The sequence below is a fragment of the Tachysurus vachellii genome, chromosome 4, assembly GCF_030014155.1.
Source record: "Tachysurus vachellii isolate PV-2020 chromosome 4, HZAU_Pvac_v1, whole genome shotgun sequence".
Lineage (NCBI taxonomy): Eukaryota > Metazoa > Chordata > Actinopteri > Siluriformes > Bagridae > Tachysurus > Tachysurus vachellii.
Window position 1 is genome coordinate 15,502,148 of NC_083463.1, and position 14,240 is coordinate 15,516,387.

Here is a 14,240-nt window from a genome sequence, read left to right on the forward strand (position 1 = left end):
TAAATGTTTTAGAAGATCTTTCTGGTTTTCTGGCATATTGCTCTAGTGTGAATATAGCCATATTAAACAGAATCAAGCACAGCCCTTCACACACACACACACACACAAGCGCGCACAAAATTAAAATGAATTGAGAGAGAGAGAGAGAGAGAGAGAGAGAGAGAGACATTCTGGCTCTCCAACAGAAAGTGCATGCTCACTGATTTGAAGCATGTCAGCCTAATTTAAAGACTCATGTACATTTGCATGTCATTGGTAAGGGCAGAAGGGGGGGTCCCGGGTAAATAAAGCAAGGAGGAGCGTCAGAATAAACCCGCACACCATCTCAGGAAGTGATTCAAACTCCGCTTTTGCGTAAGATTCTGCACTGCAACGATAAAGGGATTTTTTTTTTTGCAGATGTGGCAGAAATTGACACCTCATTGGATTAAACAAAATGTGGCTCCAAGACAATCTAAGGGAAACTCGTCAAGAACTCAGGGCGTGTTCACTTGCAACTTTCTACCAACAGTTAAAGTGATGTCAGTGAACCGTTCGGTTTTCACTCCACACACTTATTTACTGTACCTCCGAGGATTATATCGCAGACGGGTTTTGTGATGTAGAGCTGTGTGCTTTGTGTGGGGTTTTCTGGACATTTCCGTTTTTTTTTTTTGTTTTTTTTGTTGTTTTTTTTATCTTTCAAATCAAGCAGTTTTTGTGAAGGGATCTATTGAGTTGAAATGAAAGATCTTTTTCAGTTAGGTAGGTCATTACAAAATTCACGTTTTAAATATATATCTTCTGTCTGCATTTGTTTTATAACCCCTATTGAATTCAGTAATCTGATATATGGACTTTCTCAATTCTCCTTTTTCATCCTAAAACAGTATTTTAAATAGTAGTTTAAGTATTTGTTAACTGAATCTTTGCAATAATCTCACATCAGCTGACAAATTATATAATGTTTTTGTTTTTGTGTTGTTTTTACCTTCAGAAGCACAAAGCCAGTGACTGACCCAAACCTTCATCACCTGATAGACCTTCACTGCCTCAAGTTGTGAAACAATGAAAGGTCTTAGACATTTCGTTAAGACGTTAGTCTTAAATTGGCCTGGAGACAGACTGCACTCAGTTGAATCCAAATCAGACAGCATACTATGACCTAAAGACCTGGAAGACAGTTTATTTCAACACGTGTATAATAAAGCTGTGAAGATCATGTCATTGGGGGAATTGATTGAGCTTGAGGAGCTTGATGAGCGAATTGAGCTTACTGATTCTTTTCTACCACGGACCCCTCGATTAGAGAGGGTCAATGCCTTGAGAATAAGCCCAGGAAAATTCCCGGAGATCTTAAATCGTGTACGGATAATCAGGCTCGTGGGAGACACTATGAAGGGCCTGCAGTTAGTGGAGGACACAGGAGAAGGCCATGACTTCCATCCCTGTAGCCATGCTCAACCCACCTGGTGTGATTTGTGTGGAGACTTCATCTGGGGGGTGTACAAGCAAAGCCTGCGCTGTGCCAGTAAGTGTTGGGTCTCTTTGTGAGGTTGGAATAGTAGCATACTGTGTTTGTCATTAATGAAAATTGTGTTGTCTGTGATAACAGTATACATGTAAAGCTATAAGCTCAAATTTGAACTCATAGACTTACAGGTGTCATCCAGACATATATTTCTCAACACACATACTGTAACTACATAACTTTTACTAATCACACATTATTTACTGAATAAATAATTACTGATTAATGTGAAAAACAAGATGGTGTTGAACTAGTGGATAATGTCCAGTACATACGTATACGTGTATATTCATATAGGTTTGAATGAGTGTTTTGTGATTCGACATGCAAAGTATAACTATAACAGTATTCCATTATGAAGTGAAATCTGACACAGTTATACAGATAACATTAGGTTATACTGCCACAGGGGTGGGACAGTGAAGCAGCAGGTAGTGTGACCACTTTTCATTCGCTCTGTAATCATATGGCTTTTTGATGGGTTCTTCGGTTTCTTTCCACCTCCTGAAAACATGCCAGTGTATTGGTTACTCGAAGTTGCCCCTGGGTGTAAATTAAGGGGTGTCTAGTATATCTGGGGTGTAGTCCCAGTGTTTCAGGATTGGCTTGAGATTTACAATGACCCTGACCAGGATAAAGGAGTGACTAAAGATGACTGAAGAAATATGCTACAATAGACAGTAATGTCCAAAAGAATTACTTCAGAATTTATTTTAAAGTAATTAATGAAGTAATTACTTTAAAATAATTACTTTAAAGTTACAATTATTTAAAAAAAAAGTCCAAGAATGTTATCAGTAAAAACAAAAAGTCCCAACAGATACCATGATATACTGATATTGAAACAGTGGGTTGAAAGTTGTTCATGCTGATAGAATTAGAAAGCCATTAATATCACATATTTGCATGCAGTAAAGTGTATGCCAATTTTCATATTCTAATTTGTTAGGAAGTTGGAGTTAAAGCACAAGGTCCCACTTAGACATTACTGTCTGAGAACTTTCTATATTGCTTTCAACCACTTTTGGAACTTTTAGAACACAACCATCTTATCTGTACTATTGCTCTTTGCACGACCAGGTATTTAAAATTTCTCTAGTCGGATCTTGACAGTAGGTTTGGTGGATTAGATCTGGTGTCATACTTAACCTTTGAACATATTTTCCATTCTTAATTGACTGTGGATTTTTAGTGACAACCTAACTGAGCTGTTTGAAAATTCATAAATATTTTTCCATTTTAGACATTGACCTTTATGATGCTATAAGTGAATATTTTTGTGTCTTTTATATAGTGATAAATAGGATGAGATTGAAATGGAAAGAATGGACACATAACATTTACGGCATTTGGTAGATGTCCTTATCCAGAGCAACTCACATTTTTTAGCACATTTTTTTATACAGCTAAGCAATTGAGGGTTATGGGTCATGTTCAGGGACCCGGTGGTGGTAGATTGGTGGACCTGGGATTTGAACTCACAATATTCTGATCAGTAGTCCAACACCTTAGCCATTAGGCTTCCACATGTCCCCTCACATAACTGAGCTCACAACATTTAACGTCTTTTCAGAAACTAAATGCTGAACATGTTTATAATTATCCAAATTGTAATAAACCTTCTCTGTGTGTTGATATAGACATTTGAATATTACCATGTTATTGTTAGAAAATAGTTTCCGCATTGGAGGAACCCTTAATGGCATGATGATAAATCAAAATTTCTCACATTGTCTGCTTCTGTCACCAAACATAGGCAGTTGTCCTGACACTGCTCATTGATAATCTTTTCATTTGTACATGTACATGTAAGATTAATTGCAGTGAAAATATATCCATAACCATATAACTTGTTTATAACTGTTTGAGCCTGATGACAGAGTTATGTCCGTTTGTGGGAATGGAATTATTCTATACATGACTGTATGTTTTGAGCACAGATGTGGGTGTGGAACAAATTAGCTGTAAAACCACAGAATTGTACTTATGAATTCAACATGTTTCCTGCTGAGCCATTTTTTTGCCTTCTTTCTCTCCTACAGTTTCTTGCCCCTACAGTACCTCTCACTCCCACTTGTGATGGTTATGTACAGTACTTACTGTGTATGAATGCTTCATTTCCCTCCTTTTTCTTGTCTAACTCTTTGTAAAACATTTTAGATTTGATTTCACTCATGGAATTTCTGCTTTTTATTGCACTATCCTGTTCAGGTTTTTAAGCCTCAACATATGGTTTCTATTTCAGCTGCTTCTATGCTGCCTGCTCTGTCTGAGAAAACACGAAACAGCTGCCATTTTATGTCAAAGCTGCATTGCTTAGACTTTTACCTGAACAGGATGTATGCACTTCTCTTTTTGACTGGCACTGTCTGGCAGTTGTACATTTTGAATAGACGTTTTAAATGTTTTGACTATAGTTCCTTTAGATAATGTGTAAATCAGGAAGGTTAACTAAAGAGGAAACTCACATTCTAAAACTTCTTCAGTCTTCAGACAAAAAACTCCCTTCTGTGGGTTGTTGTTCTTTAACTGTGGTTCAAAGGCTCACTGTAGGATGAACGTTTATTTCTGACCTTCATTTGTACTTTGTTCTGAGTGTGTGTGTGTGTGTGTAATAGTCTATACATATTTTTGTCTCTGTTCCTTTATAACTGCTTTAGAGATTTTCATTATAATCAGAGTCACATCCAAAAAGGAAATGCCATGGTATTGGATTTGCTGTTCCACCAGAAAGTTTCATTACCAAGTTCAGATAACCAAGGATTTAGAATTCAGCATAGACATTTTTTCAATGAAAATGGAAATGGATCAAACATAACCTAGCATATAAAATAACTACAGCTTTCTGGTGTGATAAGTGCATTTGAACTGAAGAACTGTACAGTCTCTAATATCCAATTAGGTTATTACATATTACTTGTTAAAGAAATACAGTGAACTGTCGCATGTACCATGCACTGCATATTGTTTTTATTTATTGTTACTCCAAACACAAACCAATAGAAAAAAAATAACTTGAATGAAGTGTTTATATTAAGCTGATGGCAATTCCTAATTAAAAAGATAAAAGCTGTATTCATACTAGCATCAGGCTGGGCCACATATTGTGTACTGTCTGCTCAGCTAATTACATTTCTTGTGCTTTCAACAAAGCAAACAAATAAAAAAAGAGAAGAATATTACGTTTCATAAACAAGCATGTGCTGTCCTGATGTCCTCAGAGATGCATCAGGACACATTGGTATTCCGTATACAAATAACAATAGAGCCAAATAGACCACCGCCACAAGTGGCCTGAAGGATTGGATCACAAGACGCTACACATTTCCCTACATTCAGACATATCTGTCAACTTGTCTGAATGTGTCTAGACTGAATAAGGTCTGTATGTTTACTTCTTTACAGTGGAAAGACCCCTTGTCTGCTTTGCAAATCTAGTGTTTGTGACACGCCCAACTCCAATCCGGTGCTGACATCAACAACCATAACAAACAAATAAATAATTCAAAAGTGTCTTAATTTTTTGGGGAAACCATGGGTATGGCAACATGTCAGAAATTGGAGGTTGGTTGAATTCCTCTCTACTTAGTTGAACTTTTCTCTACCCAACAGAAGTGAATTCATTTTGTTGTTTCCAGATTTTACTGTCTGGTTGTAGATTCCACATGATAGAATGTTTACAGATAATACATATTGGAGTTGGTTTTCCTAACTGTAAACATATTCATAAGCAATATTAAAATACATCATTAATTGGTTTAGGTAATTGTGTAATTTGATAACAGCAATACATGACGAAAAGATCATAACATAAATAAATATTATGCAAACATGATTATATTAATGGTCAATCGTCCTCACTTGCTTTACTGGGGCTTTTTCAAAGTTCATTGGCCAAAGTTCACATGCATTTTATCAAAATGTTATCAGAAAATATTTAAGCAAAATAAAGCTTAGTTGAAAATACTGTGCTTCTTCATAAAAAAAATTATTTTGGAAGTGATCATTCTTTAAAATATTCACAAAATATGTATATAAGGACAGGAAGTTTCTTTGTTCCCATACATTCAAGAGTACATAATTAACCATATTTTATCACTCAGTATTATCTACTGTTGTTTGACATATGAATACTTACCCACTTACACAATGTTAATTGATTGTGTATCTGAACAATATGGAAACAAATTTTCGATTGAATAAGAGTTGATGAGCTTAATAACACTTAAATTAACTTAAAGGAACAATATTAACAACATTCTGTGAGATTTGTTATATTTATTCTACACTTCACGTTCTCACAATGCAGCTTTGTTTCTCTTGTTAAATACACTCAGTTATATTATGATAAATGACACTGTTATTTAACTGTCATCAATTTAATGCTCTTAATTTTTTGCATGTACCAGAATTGCACTTTACTCCACTTAATATGATTTGGATATTTCTGATATCCAGTGACAGAACCAATAACAAATTTCGCATTATCTCCCACCTTAATGTGTTTGCCAGACTGTAGGTTCACCTGCCATTACCGCTGTAGAGCTCTCATTAAACTCAACTGTAATCAGGGTGATGTCTCTACTACCGATCAGTCCAGTGATGTCCAGGACAGCATTGAAACTGACACCAATGTGGTAAGATATATAATTGAGGGTTGGTATAGTTATGAATTTTTAACTTTTTGTTAAAACATGGATTAACTAGATAGCACAATAGATTTTTTTCATGACTTTGTGTTCAGCGGCAAAGTAATAGCAAAAGTATATGTTAATACATGTCATTTAATACCTCAAAGACACAGTAATGTATTGCCGTTGTTAAACAGTCTGGCTCTGGTATGGAATCCCCCTAACAAATCTCAGGTACTCACTTGAAGATCGAAAGGGTGTGGTCCTACACATCTTCTACTTTTGGCTTTTCCCGTTAGGGGTCATCTGTTTCCTCTGAACTCTATTTATGTTTACAGCAGTCATCAGTTTTGTCTTGCAGATGTATAACTCTGTAAATAGATCCTGTAAATGTAAAAAAAAAAAAAAACATAGAGAAACAATGAAGCTATTACATAAATCCATTATGCTGAATATTGATTTTATACCATGGGGTAAACAGCCATGTTACAAATGCAGCCTTGTCCTGTACTTCATTAGTGTTTGCTTTATTAGTCTGTTCTTAAACACTTTATGCATTATAAATCGGATATTGTCATCCTAGAACCATCCATAACATCCATTAGCTCCATTACATCAGGGGAGAAATGTTTAATCATGGGATAATGGTTATTAATCCAAATAGCCTTCCATTGATATGCAGCAACAATTAAGAGGAAAAATGGACTGAAACCATATCAGCTAAAATCCCCATTGCAGAGATATTTTTATTTGTTAACCTTTAATTTGATGCCTGTATGTTGAAAATAGCGTGAGAAGGTCAGTATGAGATGTGAGAGCTTGTGACCACAAATGCTTAAAAATGTATATATATTTCTTTTTAAAGGGGGTGGTTTCTGAGTGTTTTTGTGATGTTATTGTATGACTTGAGCATACAATAAATACATTTTTAATATATATTTATATATTTATGATATAGCTGTGACCTAATGACAAGGTTCTCAAAGTGAAAAAAAAAAACAATAGTTCCACAGACTCCATCAGCAACATCAGTTCATTTTAGGAAAGTAAATCTATTCAAATGCTTACAATATTTTGTCTGCACATCAGAGACACAGCTTTTGTCATTACACCATGGTGACACTGTGTATATAATATCACTTAGTCTCACTTTTTTTATTTCATTTCATTTGACCAGTCAAATTTATTAGTTCATAACAAAATAAAAAAAAAAAACACCCATTATCTGCTTCACGAATCAGTGAGCTAATGTTTACAACACGCCCATTTCCATCCGGTGTGGGGGGGAAAACAAATTATTCAAAAGTAGCTCTTTTAGTCGGGGGTTCTGGGGTGAAAAAAACGGACATGGCAACATATCAGAAATTGAGGGTTTGGTTTGAATTCCAAAACCCTTTCTGTACCCAACAGAAGTGCACTAGTTAGTGATATGGACTAATAGATTCTAGGATTGTAGTGCACTATATGGCCAACAGGGAGCCGTTTGAGATTCAGCCCGAGTAAACATGGCGCATTGCGATGTCGTAATCGTCGAGTTGGAACTTCCGTTGTTGAACCAATCACAGCGCGCGTCAGCATGGGTTGTATATTTTCCAATTTTAACAGCCAGGGCGGAGCGCTTCCGGTGTAAAGGCAAAGAGCAACGTGGTATCATACTTCATCTACGCCTTGTACATCAATACGGTTAGCCAGATTCCCAAGCAAAGTCTACAGGTTTCTGAATAAATACTGTTGGTTTGAATAGAAAGCGACATTTCGTTATTTCCCCCTAATTAAATAGCGGTTTAGTAGCAACTTTTGGACTTTTTGGCGATGAGTGGAGACAGTTGTGTGGACCAGACTCCGTCTTTTGAGAAGACATGGGGCAGCTCGACGAGCAGCGGCTACTGCAGCGACTCGGACTCGGAGCTCGAGCAGTATTTCACCGCGCGCACTTCATTCTTTCACAAACCCCAAAAACAAAAGGTGAGATTTATGGAACTTGCACAAAGTAACTCAGTACAACAGTACATTAAGCTGCTGAACTCTAGATGTGGTAGACTAGTGGTTAAAGTGTTGACTGACCAGAAAGTCATGGGTTCGAATCCCAGGTCCACCACCAAAATCTGCCACTGCTTGGCCCCTGAGCAAGACCCTTAACTCCTCTCAATTGCTCATGTGTATAAAATTAAATAGTCACTCTGGATAGAGTGTGTCTGCTAAATGCTGTAAATGTAAACCAAAAGATTTTTCTTCTAACGGTGTCACTTGCTTCTTCCCATGTCTGTGTCAATCATTGCTTTTATTTTACCATGTTTACAATACCTCCGAAAGGTTTTTGATTTATTACAATATCATTTTTTAGCCTATTTTTTTATTTAGTATTTTTTAAAAATAAATTTTATTTCTATTTCTTGCTTTATTTTTTAATAATCAAAGTTTGTCTTTAGAAATAATGTGTGTTATTTACTGATCAACTGCAGCCAGTGTTTCTACTGTGTTCTTTATTTATTTAACCAAATATATATTTTTTTTTGGTAAAAGTTGGCAAAAAAAAAAAAAAAAGACTTTTTTGGGAAGAACAGGGCGGCCTTCAGACATTTTTTAGGGCGGGGTGGGAAAGAGGAAGTGAAGAAATGTTAACAGTGGGATGATTCATTAGAAAAGCAGAAACAACTGAATACAGTCCTTCGTGACACAATGAGTTAATGCTCATTTTGAAACCACTTCCCATTCAGTCTGATAAAAGCTAGCAACCACAAACTAAATTATTGTGCACTTTCTTGTGTGTATGACTACCGGCACCAGACATTGCATCTGATTAGTTATTCTTTACAGATAAAAATCTAATTTCCAGCTTTACAGATATTGTTTTTATCTAATCTAATCATTTTATCTAAACAAACTATCACTAAATAAACCTGAGTGCTTAGAGTTACACACAGTTGTTGAAGAAGTTGTACGTTTTGCCTGTAAGACATGCTGTTCTTTTAGGATCATCAGGTTTCTTTCACCTTGGAACATTTAATGTCAGCGGTGCCATATGAGCAAGTTAAACCAGTCCAATAAGTTGAATCGTCTCTCTTTTTAAAGGCTACTTTTTGATTTTATGAAGGACTTTACTACTTGCATTTGAATTTTGTAATGCCCTGAGTACATTTTCAAGTGTATAAGAAAAAATTTGGTGTGAGAATTTAATGCACACAATCCACACTTTTAGTGGAGGAACTTGTTTCTGATAAGATGTGGTAATACACCCATCAGGAATGATGATGTAGCTGTTGAAAAATGACACCATCTGACACCCACATGTGAACAAGGCACACAAAAGAAGCTTTCTTTCCATGGTGTGAAACTGGGGGGAGAGGAGGCTATTTTTTGCTCTAACCGGATACAGGAATTCCAGCTTTAAAGCCAAAACATGCCTGACTGACTGGTGGAACCGTCCACATACTTTCATTCTCTTGAATAATGGGATGGACCAAAGTTTGTGATTGGCTGGTGCTGACATCATGGTTTTGCCCTGTGACAAGAAGCGTTTAGAGGGTGATGTAACTTTCAAACAACTGTGGATTCTTTTACTCGATTCAAAGTATAGATTTAAAGAATATCAAATTAAAACAAGTTTTATAACAGGTTATTAATATCGGAAGTAAAATAAATAAATATTTAAAGTCCACATGTTTGGCATTCGAATCACAATAATGCTTCTTTATATTTATAGTCGGTTTAATAAAATCCAATATAGACTCATAAAATCCATTATTTATGTTTGTGGGTGATTTTAGAACAGACATTTTATAGTGATAGGTGAAAAGAATGTAGTAGTAAAAGTTGCTCCTGTGAATTCGTGTGGACATGGTGGAGATCGTGCAGTTGGCTGTAAGAAGAACTGATTGTGTCTCAGTTGTTTCCAGCTGTTTTCCCAGCTGTTTGATGCACAGCATGAAGAGGCTGCTTCTGAAACTACCTCTAACAGCACATTTGACTATCATATGACAGTGCTTATCATGGCGTTTCAGCTGAAGCTGTGTGGTTTAGTGATCAGTTAAAATGTATAATAAAGGAATATGGGATAATCTTGTTGTTTCGTTTTGTAAGAAGTGTGACTCACTCAAATACTTGGAAACACTATGCTTGTTTCATTAATCCCCCCTCCACATGAACTCGCATCCGGTCAGTCATGCACAAATTTGTGACTCATGCTGTGACTCTCTCACTGGCTTTATGAGCACTTCCTCTATTCCCTAAGGTGATGGCATGAATCTGTTTTCTGGATAAGATTTAGACAGCTGATTAAACACCTAGCATTAAAGTAAATCATGAAGTAATGGACTTCCTGCTGTTGTTGTTTGTAAAGTAGGAAATAACCAAGATAATTATTTCTCTGTCTGTCTGTTAGGATGAGGTGACTGAGAGCAAGAAACAGGAGCTGTCAAATTCTGAGCTTCAGCAGAAGATAAAGGAGTATAATGCTCAGATAAACAGTAACCTCTTCATGTCTTTGGTAAGGTTTCACATTCATGCCCAGTTTTTCTAGTTAACTCATGTTTCTCATATTATGCTGCTTAATGTTAAGCCATCACATTCCTTACTAATCTGATCCCTGATTGTTTGTCTTGCACAGAACAAAGATGGCACCTACGATGGTTTCATCAAAGTTCATCTGAAGCTGGTACGGCCTGTGTCTGTTCCACCACCACGAAAGGGTACTGCATCCCAGGAGCAAGCCAAAGGGAAGAGAGGAGGAGCAGTAAAAAGGCGCACGTCCTTCTACCTCCCAAAGGACACAGCCAAACATCTGCACATCAGCTCTCGTACTCGTGCACAGGAAGTGATTCAGGCCCTGCTCAAGAAATTCACAGTTATCGACAATCCTGCAAAGTTTGCGCTGTTTGAACACACAGAGCGCCATGACCAAGGTATGGCCATGTTCTGTTTGAGTGAATTTTGACAAAATGGGAATGGCGTTTATTTAGTGACTTCAGCTGCATTGTTTTACTATAAATTAGTAGACTGATTTCTAGTCATTCTCTTAAGTTGATGTTATACAGTACATTATGATTTTATTAATATGCCTCATATATGCGCATAGTTAATTTTTGTTTAAGGCGCTTTATTGACAGTACAAATGATGGGACAGTTGCACAGCCAAAGTTTGTGTTGCACAGTGTGACCATTCTGCTTCAAAAAATTCTGCCTGTTAAAAAGATTGAGCTTGTACTAACAGGAATATGAGTCTGGTTCCCCTCAAGGTTTCTTCCTTTATCATCCAAGGATGTTTTTCCTTGCCACAATCACCTCAGTCACCTCAGACTTGTTCATTGGGGATAAAGAGAAACCCATTTAAATATATCTAATATTAATCTTGAATTTTTGTATTATATTAATCTTTATATTATTCTTTATAATGACCTTTTGTTTTATGTTTATGTTCTGTAAAGCTGCTTTGAGACATGTCGATTGTTAAGCGCTATACAAATACATTTGAATTGAACTGAATATTTGCTTAATACAACACTTCATTTTTGGTATAAAGATATGTTTTGTCTAGGATTAATTTGGTAAAATTGATTGACTCTCTCTCTCTTTCTCAGTGTACCTAAGGAAGCTGCCTGATGATGAGTGTCCACTGTTCCTACGTTTGTGTGCTGGTCCAAATGAGAAAGCGATGAGTCTGGTGTTAAAGGAGAATGAGACGGGAGAGGTCAATGTAAGAAAAACCTTCCATATCCTACACTATTCTCACATGAATAGCACATCTGCTGATTCAGTTTTACCTCTGTATATAATCTCCTGTCCTGTTCAGGTTTCTTACTAGAGATACTCAGTAATTGCTACAAAGGCTCCTTTCATGTCTAAAAAGCAAGCAAAGCAAGTTTATCAGTAGAAACACCTAATTTAGACATAATTCTTGTCCGTTAGGTCGACTGGATTCCTTTAAGTTTTCCCTTGAGATTCTCTTCTCTTTCTAGTGAGGGACCTGACATACAAAATTCTATCATGTTCACATGAATTATTAATTAAATGGTTGCTTATTGCTGACTTTATTATTTGCTCTTCTCCCAGTGGGACGCATTTTCTCTGCCGGAGCTGCAGAATTTCATGCGCATTCTGAAGCGAGAGGAAGAGGAGCATGTAAAGCAGATCATGCAGCGCTATGCACTCGCTCATGATCGCATCCAGCAAGCTCTGGTCAGCACCAATCCTGGCTGATCACTTTGTAAGGCATGTCTTACTGACGAGTGGCCAGTAGGAGGCCTCAGTCTTCACCATGTCCAACGAGCCATATGGACTAGCATCAGTGCGATTAGTGTGAGAGAGAGTGCGAGAGAGTGCGAACGAGTGTGGAAATGCAGGTACGCCACCAGATGTGCGTACGTGGAGAGAATGAGTCGTGACTGAGAGCGAAAGCATACTGGGAAATGGACGAGTGAAAATAGAACACCTTGTTGTGAATGGTGTGTGATTTGTTCGAGTGAGTGTAGAGAGTCCTCGAGATAGAACAGTGTGTTTCTATGGAGACTACACAGGACTCTCCTGACTTCATTGCCGTTGAAGTTTTAAATCTACTTTTCCTTTCTTCCTTCTATAGGCTATGAGACTCCTTTTTTTTCTTTTTTTTTCTTTTCTTATCGAGGTCAGTTAAACCTTTTTGTAGTAAGTTCATGACTGGACTCGCTGTGCAATGTTGAAAATGTCTTATATCTCATCCGCTGGACGTCTTTAGTACAACTGAGTGTGAGAAATGCCAGGGAGTTCCCAATTATTCAGTTGAACTGATAGCCCTTTGGATGAGTGATGAAATATCTTCAGCATTAAAGAAACAAGACAAAAAAAAAGAAACTTAAAAATCCACTGCTTAGGCTTTTAATATCCAGCCTTTTTCTGGAACACACTGTTCAGACAAGCTGGTAAGAAAATGACATAGATTATGATTTTATTTGTATTCATTTATTTATTTTTGTTTCTTCAAATTTCCAATAAACCTGTTCTGTCATTTCTTTGTCATATATATGTATGTTCTGTCAGTCACCTGTTTAAGTATTCAAGCTTGACCTTTTCTCATGTGCATTCACTTCAGTGTCTGGAAATATTTTATTCACCCACTCACAATAAATGGTTTCCATGTTGTTGGTTGTGTCAGTTCTTGAATTGTACCAGATTATTGTGGAATCTTTAGTAAATTCCACTCAAGGTTTCTTCCTTTACCATCTAAGGGAGTTTTCCCTTGCTACTGCCACCTGAGTCACCTCAGACTTGCTCATTGGGGATAAATATGAATACATTTAAATATATCTAATATTGATCTTGATTTTTTTATTATATTAATATTTAATATTCTTTATTAACCGTTTGTTTTATATTTACTTCTGTAAAGCTGCTTTGAGATGTCAATTGTAAAAAGCACCATACAAACAAATTTGAATTGAATTGAATTAAGCACTCCGCTTGGATGAAAATTCTTTCAGATTCTGTCTAATGACAAATTTTTTTTTTAATGATTATCATTTGCACTTGCACTAGAAGCAATTATTCTAAACAGATACACCAGTAGATGGCAACAGATAACTAAGATAGAGCACGCAACCTGACGTGCTTGTTTATTCTCATAGGTCCTGGATTTCACAAAACCTGGAGCTTACCCAAAAGCTAATCATTTGCAGCAAAAGCATCTGCTTTTGGAGATTCCTAACTGTAGCAGTAACCTTAAAATAAAAATGATGTTTTGCTCTTTTTGACTGAGGTTCTTTTTGCCCCTGCTCTATGTTAGCTACTCTGTGGTGCTGTATATAGCATATTGTGTGTGAATATGAAATTAATTGTTGGAAAACCATGAATCACATATTAAAGGTTTGACTGGATGAAGTAGAAGCAAAACAGTAGGAGAACAGTAGTATTTCCCAAGGAGAAATAAAATTGGCTATATAATTTAGAAATTGTTCCAGGCACAAAGGTGTGTGCACCAAATTAAACAAAACAGCAGGTTTTATTATAATCCGCGTGCGCATAGAAACTTTTTCATTTGGTGTGTGGTGTGTGTCGTTGTGCCCATGCCTGTGTGTGTGTGTGTGTGTGTGTGTGTGTGTGTGTGTGCGTGCGTGCGCGTGCGCGTGTGT

General features: G+C 36.7%; 1 protein-coding gene across 2 annotated transcripts; it reads left to right on the forward strand.

The window, feature by feature from the left end:
- Positions 1-400: 400 nt before the first annotated feature.
- LOC132844502 (ras association domain-containing protein 1-like) lies at positions 401-13,253 on the forward strand. 2 transcript variants are annotated; one of them, XM_060868000.1, is made up of 7 exons: positions 401-744; positions 977-1,510; positions 6,023-6,147; positions 10,523-10,627; positions 10,748-11,042; positions 11,718-11,833; positions 12,190-13,253. In XM_060868000.1, the coding sequence occupies exons 2-7, from the start codon at positions 1,201-1,203 to the stop codon at positions 12,334-12,336; spliced, it is 1,098 nt and encodes a 365-aa protein (XP_060723983.1). In that variant the 5' UTR covers positions 401-744; positions 977-1,200; the 3' UTR covers positions 12,337-13,253. The 2 variants fall into 2 exon arrangements, with proteins under 2 accessions (XP_060723983.1, XP_060723984.1); XM_060868001.1 differs by lacking the exons at positions 401-744; positions 977-1,510; positions 6,023-6,147 and adding an exon at positions 7,745-8,106.
- Positions 13,254-14,240: the final 987 nt, after the last annotated feature.